General features: G+C 48.7%; 2 protein-coding genes across 3 annotated transcripts in view; one reads left to right on the top strand and one right to left on the bottom strand.

The window, feature by feature from the left end:
* Window positions 1-1,861: 1,861 nt before the first annotated feature.
* Window positions 1,862-11,034, bottom strand: LOC118571506 (protein SOGA3-like). Its single transcript, XM_036170520.1, has 3 exons — window positions 11,029-11,034; window positions 9,492-10,834; window positions 1,862-3,224 (listed from the first exon to the last, which is right to left on the bottom strand). The coding sequence occupies exons 1-2, from the start codon at window positions 11,032-11,034 to the stop codon at window positions 10,073-10,075; spliced, it is 768 nt and encodes a 255-aa protein (XP_036026413.1). The 3' UTR covers window positions 1,862-3,224; window positions 9,492-10,072.
* Klhl29 (kelch like family member 29) overlaps window positions 10,115-11,111 on the top strand; it is a 307,924-nt gene continuing 306,927 nt past the window's right edge. For both annotated transcript variants that reach the window (XM_036170647.1, XM_036170646.1), the window contains exon 1: window positions 10,115-10,915. The gene's annotated coding sequence lies outside the window, so the exon portion shown is untranslated. The remainder of the gene's footprint in view (window positions 10,916-11,111) is intronic.

Here is an 11,111-nt window from a genome sequence, read left to right as displayed (position 1 = left end):
CTCTTGGTTTCTCTGCCCTCCCTCCTGTCTGCTCGGCAAATTCCTACTCTCCAAGATTCTTGGGCAAAGTCGGTCTTCCATGACTCACCTGCCCCTAGGGGGCACTAATGAAGCCTTCCTTCTCCTTGTTCTACCTGGACTGCATCTCATTATGGTATTGATCATGCTGAGTGGCATTCATTTAGGTTTGCTATCCCATTAGACAGGGAGATCCTCAAGGGCAGTGTCCTTTTCTTAATTATCTCTGTATCCTCGGCTCCTGGCACCTTGCCTGGTACATGGTAGCACTCAGTAAGAGTTTGGTCTGCAGAAATCCTTACCATCAGACAACTTTCTGCAATCATTTATCTGTTCCAGTTTTTTTTTTTTTTAATTTTCTGCTCATGCCAAATAAGAAAAGCTTTTCATTGTACTTACAGTTTTGCTGCCTTGATTAACCTAATTAGCAAAGGTCTATGTGACTCTGTTATATTTATGTCGCTCTTCCCCGGCTTTCCACTCTACCCAAAGGTGACCTTCCCCATGAGCCATTAGGATTGCAGCAACAGGTGTTCCAACTCTGGTAGTTAGACATTAAGAATTCTACTAAGATAACCCCTGCCTTCTTGAGCCATCTTCATTTTCAAGTTTAACATTCCCCAATTTTTTGAAGATATTCAAAATTCCGAATTTTTGAGCTCTAGGAAATACATCTTCCCTTGCTTATTCTTCAGCTTAATGGACACAATGGAATCTAAGATAACTGTTGAAATGGCCAGCTTCCAAAATGCTTTCTCTGAACTCTGACTCTCTCTCTCTCTCTCTCTCTCTCTCTCTCTCTCTCTCTCTCACACACACACACACACACACACACACACACACACACACACATACACACAGTGCCATACCTTGAAGTAGCCATGTAAAGACATACTTAACAACAAGGACCAAAGGCCTATAGCCAATAGTTTCACGCATGAACTTGGAAATAAACCCTTTATCTCTGTCCAGCCTTAAGAGTTCAGAATCCCTGGGCCAATGGGACGGCTCAGGGTGTACAGCCTGATTTTAATCCTTGGAACTCATGTGATAGGAGAAGAGAACTGACTCTCTTTTAACTTCCAGAAATGGGCCATGGCATGTGGACACTCACACATGCACATGATGCACGCACACATGTTCATGTACAAAATCAATAAGTGAAGAAAAGCATTGGGAATGCCTGCATATCATCCTGGGAGCTGGGTACCACAGCATTCTTAGATCCCATGAGGCCTATGGAAGAATGGGCATGGTGCAGTGTACTTCCTGGATTTCAGGAGTGCTAACTTTACAACTCCAACTGATATCTAACTGCAACTTTATAAGCATTCCTAAGCCCAAACCACCCAGCTATGTTCGGGACTCTTGGTATTGTGCAAGACAGTAAATATTTGCTATTTTACGAATTTGGGGTGATGCCTAATACAACTGAATCTCTTATGTTCCCTCTCAGATGAATTTCCACACTTTAGGCCAGACTTCATCAGCACCAGAGGTGCAACCATCAGCTATGAGCAACCGGAGTTTACCTGGGGCAAAGGACAGTCCAACTTCCATTTGGGGGTTTGAGACTTGTGTCTACACGGAACCAACCATGCTCTCCACTTGCTGGATGGCTCAGACTCTCTGGTAATGGCAGGCTATCTGCCTTCTCTCTGTGTCAGCACTGAAAATTTTACACTCGGGGTTCATTGATTTCTACATCTTTTGATGTAAGGGTTAAGAAAAACAATTTAACATTTAAAAAGAAAGAAGGAAAAACGAGTTTTGAACAGTGTCTGATATACAGTAAGTAATAAATGAATGTCGGCTATTATTGGCATTTTCATCATTGGTACATCTTTATTTTACATTCTTTCACCTGAACTCACAGGTCTGCTGCCTTTGAACAACACATACACATGTACTACCACATGGCATTCTTTATTTCCAATAACAACAGTCTTGACCATAATTATGAGATTCTAGCTGCCACCATTTTGAAATCTTAAGTTCTGTTGAACTGAATTTATCCTGTGGATTGTTGTACAAAGATCCCAGGTCCCAAACAATATTCAGTTTTTGAGCCTAATGTCCAAGTTGGTCTAATTCCAAACTATTTTCAGGTTTAAATTCTAATTGTTTCTACCAAACTTTTATATCATCCAGAACTCTTAAGATAATCTTGAAATTGTCTGAAACTACATTGACATTTTTGAGGGCTTGGAGGCCAGTAAGAAGGTAGGAAGATACTGCTGTCTAGGAAGATGCACAACTGTCTGCAAGAAATGAATCTCATTTGCCCTGAATCTGCAACAAAACAACTTAAAAAGGATTAGGGTCTATTGATAAAAATCCTCTCATAAATATTGTTCAAAGCTTCTAGAGTCATGAAGTGCATGAACGTAGATAGGGCTGTGGTAGCATGACACCTTTTTTTTCCCCCAAATGCTAGGGCTGAAACCTTTTAATCTCAAGAATACTCCATTCTTCCAGTGACAATAGCATCATGTTTAAGCAGTTTCCACTCAGAACATTTTATGCTATGATTTAAAAAAAAAAATGCACCTTCCTTTGTATAATCAGATGATGTGGTACCGCTGCCCTGTTTTCTCCATACAGTCTAATTGCAGTGCTTTTCATATTTTGGCTTGAGGCTTTTCCCCCATCTCTTTCTCTTTAGGCATCATCTCCTCTGATTCACTCTTGAAGACCTCCTTCCACTGTGTGTTTTAACCTATGAGTTGCTTCGGACCTCTCAGAAGTCGGTAAGTGATAAGTCTTAAATAAATAAAAATAATGTGTTTCTGAGCAGCTGTACGTGCGTGGAATTTTCAGTAAAACAGCCACTGATTAAGCATCCAAGAGAAAAGCTCCCTTAGGAAGGGAGCCCATGCGTCCTCTTGGGAACGCAAGCTGGCGGAGTCTTCAGCTTCATCATTTAGAATTCGCATCTCAAGTTTTCTTACCGCAAGGTACTCTTGGACCAGATGGTGGCTTGGATCACAGACCTGGGGCTCTTTTCGGATACTTGGTAAGATGCAGTGGACACTCAATGGCCTTTATTGTAGCTAAATAAGTCATCTCTTTCCTCACCTCTGCCTCCCTCGCTTCAAGAGTGGATGGAGCTTCTGCCCAATGTTGTTGACGTTCACCTTTCCACGGGCCGTGGGCTCAGGAATTCTTCCTCCCGGGTTCCTGTGTACAGGAAGTGCATGGCACAGCTTCAGAAATAGAGAACAAGATGAAGAGGAAGTGAAAATTTACATATTCCAAAGGCTCCCCAAGCAGCTGAAACCATGAGACGTTCGACACTGCAAACTCAGATGGATCTCAAACTCCGTTGACTGCTAGGCACCTCATTCTCAGGCTTTCCATTTGTAGAGAAAATAAAGGATGCACTCCCTGGAGGAAGGACTGCCTGTGACTAGTATATACGCCACAGGATAGCTCCGCTTTGGGAGTGCAAACAGAAACTCCTTAGACAAAGCCTTGGCCAGGGCTCTGTTCCTTAAATGGCTGAGAGAAACGAGATTTGCTGCCTAAAGCTCCAGACTAAGATCCCCTTGCCTCTGCCTCTTATTCCTCCAAAGCACATAGAGACTGTTGCCTACAATCAGACAGCCTGAATCCTAGTGAAGACCAGGGAACATGGCACTAAAGCCCTACTTCTCAACCTGTGGGTCATGACCCTTCCAGAGGGGTCGCATGTCAGATATTAACATTACAATTCACAACAGTAGCATTGAAAATAATTTTATGGTATGTGGGGGGGAGGGGTCCCCCACAGCATGAGGAACTGTATTAAAGGGTCTCACCATTAGGAAGGTTGAGAACTGCCGCTTTATTTATTGAATAAAGAAAGCAAAAAGACAACAAGAATGGGAAAGAGTGGCATGAACTCTGTCATCTGACATGACATAACCATTGTATTGATAATTCCCAGCTGCTGTGGTTACCTGCACAAGACCCACACAAGATGGGGCCCATCAACACTCCCGAATGGGTGGGGGAAGGCCCTACAGCGCCCAGAATTGGCAATTAATGGTTACTGGGGGGTGGGTGAGTCATTTTCTTCAGTGCTGTCCCTGCTGCTTAGTTAGCCATGCTCCAGTAAACAACCTCCCACCCACGCTCTTGCAAACAACCCTAATTAAACCCAGCAGGGTCACTAAAATCAAAACAAACAAACAAACAAACAAACGACGTGGGGGGGGAGGAAGACTTGAAAAGAAGGAATGGGAATGGAAGGGAGTGAGAAAGGGGAATGAAAGGTAAAAATGACCGAATCATACTATACGCATGTATTAAATTGTCAAAGAGTAATAAATAAATGGATAAGTAGAACAGGAACAATCTGGGTCCCTGTTCTATATAAGAGGCCACTGTTCCGCCTCTGGTCTAATTCTGGGCTTCAGAATGACCATCATGACATGATCCCAGCCTTCAGCCCTGCCAAAAACCCAGAGGGAGTTGACAAACAGTGACATCAATGGACTCCGGAACACAGCAGGGGTCAGGCAAGCTCATTGCCTCTTTATTCTTAAAAACAGCTCAGAAATGTCAGGAGCCATCGGGGCTCAAACCTCTCTCAAAAGACTCCTGAATTTTATCCGTACTGAACAGGCTTCAGTGAGTCAAAGAATCCTCCAAAATGCAATTAAACTCCCCTTCCCAGATCCTACCCATCATTTGGGTTTTATTTTTATACTCTCTCATAAACACTGGCCTCTTCTTAAACATTGAAAAGTAAAGTTGAAGCTTGATCGTTATAAATAATTCATTAGCCAATAACTATGTTCTGGGCAGCGTCCCTCCACTACCACACCCTCCCCTGCGTGGATGCGTCACGGCATCAATGGGGAGAGAAGCTGATCCCAGGAACACACAGACTACGTCTCCTGCCAGTCTGGGAGTCAGAGCCACCCAGGAAAATTGTTAGGGGCTCTGTTTAATTAGCGCCCCTGCCACCTGCAATCAAGTGGTACTAAAAACGGTGCTGAATTCTTGCCATTAAGAACCCTCCCCAAAAAAAGACAGCATCAGCGCCGTTCTGAGCCTTAGAATATAATATTTCACTGATTTAGGCACAGAGGAATTATACTTTCATTTTCACCCCTCCCCCAATAGCTTTTAGCAATGTGTTATGCTTCAGAAACTGTCTTCAGAATGAGTTCCTTAATCTAACACCTCCAACTACCCCAGATCTACTAGAACTTGCCCATTCCAAGAAACCATCCTGACCAGCCTTGCTCTTGGGGATATCTGTGACCCCCACCTTTCCCATCTGGAGACCCTCCCCCACATCTGAACAGTAAGTGATATTTCTTGCTAATGCTGTTGTTATTTTAATCCTTGTCGAGAACAATTCAAAAATGTTATTTAGTCGCCTTAATCCCTTTGCGGGGAATAAGCAGGGTGAAATGATAACAATCGTATGCAGTTAAATAGTCCCCAGAGTAAATGTTTGACATGTGACCCATCACAGAGGAAGGTGGCCCCAGGAACACTTCAGCAACTGGGACTTACTTCCTGTCTCTGTCAATGGTATGGGGTTGGATCGCAGGACACACAGTAGGTGCCACACAGATTTTTATAGGCTGATTTAGCCACTGGAAGAACAGTTGGTTGGGCTGGATTTATTCATGCTTTGGGTGCCAAATAGGGGTGGTTTTAGTGGAGCACTATATTAGAAAAACAGGTCTGCAATAGAAGCACAAGCTCAGCCAGCAGAGCCTGGCAGCTGCTCTGTTTATATCCGCTGTATTGCTGGAGACAGATGTCTTGTCAAACCTGAGGGTTCGGACGAAGCTTCCACTCTTCCCAGGAACCCATGCATTCACTAATCAAAGAGACGCTTGCCCCTCGTCTACATGAGTGCTCTGTAGTGTAAAACTGTTTCTAGTTCTGGGTTCAGCACTGACTATGAGTAAAGGCATAAATCCGCATCCACAGTGTCCACCACAAGGGGAAGATGCTGGGCTACCCGCGAAAGACGTTGCACTGGTGTTTTCAGTGAAGTGGAAAAACAAAAACCGTGGCTTTGGAAGTCAGCACACTGAAATTCCAGTTCTGTTACCTGCTCACTGGGTGACTGCAGGAGCTCAGCGTACCCTCCCTGGACTTAGGTAGTCGATTAATATCAGTTCCACAGGTAGCTGTGATGTCTGACAAGGTATGGTGCTCGGCACGCAGTAGCCGCCGAGTAAGTGAGTATGCTGCTGAGGTTGTTGCTATAGACACAAATAAAGGGAGAAGCCCATCCTGGCACAGAAGATATATGTGACTCCCTGGCCATCCTGATGGTGGCTTCCTACAGGTAAGAGCAGGGACTTTCCAGCACAAAGCCCTTGTCTGCTTGGCTGCAGAAAGAATGCCACACGCTCTGAGGAGGAAATTAATGTTCCAATGCACGTCCCTGTGTATTGTGGGCCCATTCTTTCCTAAACCACCCACTTGATGAATGCATATTAATCCTGATCCTAGAAGCCAACTTGTGACTCAGCACAGGAAAAGGGCTGGCTATGGGAATGTACCCCACAATGGAGAAATCTTCAACTATGGCCAATTCCCAAGTACCAAGCAGAGAGATCCATGCCAAATGTGGGGCTTGTCCCAGGGCGCACAAAACAAGGGAGTGAACAACCCGGAAGAGATCAAGACACAAGTGAGAGCTATGAAAGCAGGTGAGAGATCCCTCACACAACATGGACCCAAGGCCCTGGGTGCAGTGGGAATGGAGGAATGAACTACCACGATCCAGATGAAATGGAGCTCATGAGTACTCCTAGTCTACTGTCTGTTGGTGTGATAAACACCACCGCCAAAAGCACCTTGGGGAGGAAAGGGTTTATTTCATCTTACAGTCAATCAGGAAGGGGAGTCAGAACAAGAACTCAAGGTGGGAACCTAGAGGGAGAAACTGAAAAGACCATGTAGGAATGCTGCTTACTGGCTTGCTCTCCATGGCTTATTCAGACTGCTTTCTTATAGAACCCAGGACCACCTGCCCAAGGATAGCATCACCCACAATGGGCTGGGCCCACCCACATTAATTATTAATCAAGAACGTGCACCACAGATTTGCCTACTGGCCCATCTTATGGAGGCATTTTCTCAGTTAAGGGTTCTTCTTTCCAAATGACTCTGGCTTGTGTCAAGTTGGAAAAAAACAAAAACAAAAACATAAGCAAAAATCACAATTGATCTCTTGTCAATCTGAAACACAAACACATCACTATTAAACCAATAACCTTTTCTTTGATTTAGCCTAAGATCTCCTGTTCATATCATAATGTAAAACTCAGTATAACCATTTTTTTTTACTTTTCAATATTTTAAAAGTCCAAGTTATCTTTTGAAGTCCACAGCCTCTCAAGTGTAGATTCCTATAAAATAAATAGACAAATAAACAAACAAACATCTTTAAAGACCTTTTTACTCCAAGAAGGAAGATCAGGGCACAGTAACAATTAAAGCAAAGCAATGTCAAACTCCAACACTGTAAATAACACAGTGTCCAACATCTTAAACCCACAAACCTTCTGGGTTCCAAACGACTTGGGTAGACCCACCTCTCCAGCTCTGCCACCCAAAAGCAAACATAGCTTCTCTCCTAGGCTTTAAGCCAGTCTGCTCCACACATGCCACTGTCCTTGGTGGTTGACCCGTGGTTCTGGCATTTCACATATCCTGTGTGGGTCTCCACTGTAAGTGAGGCTGCACATTAACCAATAGCCTCTCCTGAACTCTCTAGGGTCTCTGACCCTGCCACATGTGACAAGCCACAGTCTTTCCTACTGGTCAAGTAGGTGGAAGTATTTTCTCACTCCAGGTTCCTTCTTACCAAATGTCTAGCTTGAGTCAAGTCAACAACAACAAAGAAGAACTAAACCAGCACACGGGCAGACCTTTGTACAAACAGCAAGCGTCACAGCAAATAGCTCATAGCTAGACATAATTCCACAAAAGAAAATGTGCTCTCTCAAGATCTGATTTGCATTCAGGCTCAGATGTAAGGAGGGAAGGGTGAGGGGAGTAGGGGACACACCCTCTGTGATTCTAATCCGTACAGCTCACCCCCCCCCACACACACATTTTGACCCCCAGCCCCCTTGTGAGCAGTTATCAAGCTTCTAATCTGGAGATTTTACAACACTCCAGACCCTGCACCCTCGGCATTGCTCAGGTCTGCCTCTCTTCTCTGATATTGCTGAGCATTATAATAATGCTCATGATAATGCTCAGCAAGGCAACTGGGAGAATTTTCTTCTAGTCTCACCTAAAGAGAGCCCAGGAAGGATTCCTGGAGTGGACTGTTTCTTCATTCACTCGAGGATCGTTCAAAACGATTGGTCGGAAACTACACATGTCCAAAATGCCAGATTTTAACCTATTTCAGACCCTACAAGCCTTGGCCACATTCTGTAACACCCACAGCTGCTACACGGGAAAGTGCTCAGAACGCAGCCCTGCACAGCTCACTATTGGTTTGCACGCACAGATCATCTCAGAGGATGGCTTTCCCACAGAACTGGCATGCCCGTGGCTTCGTTCTCCTTCCCTTTGCATTGAGTTGCTTGGGATATTGTCTGTGCATCTGTTTTAAATCCCAAGTGACCCAGCCTCTCTTCCCCACCCCCCCCGCTATCTACATACACTCTTCCAGCCCCTCATTCACCATCACACCAACTTCCTTAGTATTCAAACCAGACCGATCGTTCACCTTCAGGTTTGAGGACCTCTAACACCTGTTTTCCCCTCAGCTCCCACCCTGTCTCCCTTTGAAGACCCTCTGTCACTGCCTTACTGACACACTAGCTGTCCCGGATGTCCTGTCATGGGGGTGGACAGCTCTGGGATGCGGTCATTCTGCATCCCCCCCTCCCCACCCAGCCTTTCAGACCTTCACACACCAAAACTTCCTCTGATGTTTATTCCAGGAAATGCAGTTACTCTAACACCCATGGGCCATCTCCCTGGTGTCCTCCTTCTTCTTCCTGACAATTCTCCTGCTATCCTCAGTAGATGATTATTATTTATTATTTATCAGCCATGACACTCTACTGTGCTTCCTACAAGATATTAAAGAATACACAACCCCTGCAACTGAGTTTACAGCCAAGACAGCAGAGGTATGGATTTGACATCATAGGAGGCTGCTGAGAGGAAGGACCACAGGTAAGCCCTCAGTCTTCCCCGGTAGACAGGAGTGGACCCTGGCAAAGCCTCCAGGGTCCTAAGAACCAGCAATGCCCCTTCCCCATTACAGGCACTCACCCCCAATTTCTAACCAGACCTTAGGCCTCAGAGCATTTTCCCGGAAGCAGGGGAGAAGGGTGTTATGGGTGGAGAGAAATGAAGAGGGGGACCATGAACCACTGACCATAACCTTCAGACTGGCCTGGAGGATGGAGGGGAGTCACAGGCTTTTCCTCTGAATCTCAAAACAGGTGAGGGGGGCCAGGGGTGGCTGGGAATAAGAAACAGACCTGCAGAGTTAGCAAGCCAAGGAAGACAGGCACAGAAAAGAAGTGTTCTGGCGAGATGAAAAAGCCCACACCGGGTAGCCACAGGTCTCCAGCCAAAGTTTCCTTTGAGTGTTGCAGTTAGGGTCTGCGTACACAGCCTGCAAAGGGAGAGGGACCTTGGGAGGGCTGGGTGGGTGGGTGCTGCTGCATCTGGAGTGTCAGAGTAGTCGGACAGGCCTGTGTGGTCTGAACAGCCCAGGGAGGTCTGTGAAAACAGGAAAGTTCTCATGGGTTCAGGAGTCAGGGCCGATGCAAGGAGACAGGATTGGCGGTGGCTCGCGGTGGTCCTTCGCAGATGTGGACATTTCCTGCTCCTTCCCGTGGCCGGAGTGTCATAGGGAGGGCGGAAGCGGAAAGACGATTGCACTTCTCTTTCTCAAACTTTCCACCAGTTTCCTCAGGTGTTGAGAGCAGGAGGGAAGCTCCCTTCAGTCCGGACCCTTCAACCCTGGGCTCTCGGAACCCGGAGGCCACGGCCCAGCCAGCCCGGCCACGCGCCGTGAGTCTGCGGGGCGCGGCCACGGAGCCGGGCGAGCCGGGAGTCACCGCAGGGGGCGGGGGCGGCGGACCGACGATGGACACACCCGCTGGCACTGAGCCGGGGGCCCGGCGCGCTGCTGCCGGGGATCCCTGGGGCCCCGGGAGCCGAGCGCTGAGCCGGGCCGGGGGCGCCCCGCCTCCCCCACCCTCTGCCCCCGCCTACTCGGGCGCCGGTGATTGGCTCCGCCCGCCCCTGGCTGCGCGCCGAAGCCCGCCTCCCTCGCAGCTAAAGCAGACGGTACCCGGAGAGGAGCGAGCCAGAAGGGAGCATGGTCCCCGCGCCGCGGCCGCGCCAACCCCCGCGCCGCCGCCGCCGTCGCCGCTGTCCCTGCCACCGCCGATCTAGCCGCAGCTCCAGCCCCGGCCTCGGCTCCGCAGCGCACGTCCGCAGCCCCGGCCATCGCCGAGCCTGAGCTCAGCCCCCGCCCGGAGCCCGAGCCCCGAGCCCGGAGCCAGCCCCAGCCCCGCGGCCGCCGCGGCTGCGGGGAGAGGGCGGGGGCGATGCTGCCGGAGCCGCCGCCGCCGCCGCCGCCTCGATGAGAGCCGCGCCGCACCGCGCATAGCCGCGCAGGCTGACAGGCAGAAGGACTGACTTCCCTCTCCCGGGCATCCTCCCTGGGCTGCCGGGAGGCGGCGGCGGCGGGGGAGGAGGAGGGAAAGGGGGAGAAGGCGGAGAGCAGGAACGCGAGGAGGTGGACCTGGATCCGTTTCTCCCGGCCAGGACGCGAGCGGCCCCAGCTACCGCTACCCGCCGGCGCCGTCCCCTATCCATCAGCCCTCCTGCACCCATCGGCGACCCTGGGCTCTCTGCGCGTCGGGCCGGGGCCGGAGCGGCGCGGCCGCAGGTAAGAAGAGCCGGGTCAGGTTGGGGCTCTTAGGATGCGGAGCGGGGATTGGAGGGATCCCAGGGTCCTGGTAGCTACTGGGCCAGGCAGGACTTGGGAGCCGGGCCCGGAGCCCGCATCGCTGGGCTCGGCTCTAGCAGTGGTGGCGGCTGGAGCTGAAGCCTCCCGCGTCTAGACTCACAAGCCTGCAGAGAAG

The sequence above is a fragment of the Onychomys torridus genome, chromosome 21 (genome assembly GCF_903995425.1).
Source record: "Onychomys torridus chromosome 21, mOncTor1.1, whole genome shotgun sequence".
Lineage (NCBI taxonomy): Eukaryota > Metazoa > Chordata > Mammalia > Rodentia > Cricetidae > Onychomys > Onychomys torridus.
Note: the sequence above shows the minus strand (reverse complement) of the source record. Positions and strands in the feature narration are given on the sequence as shown.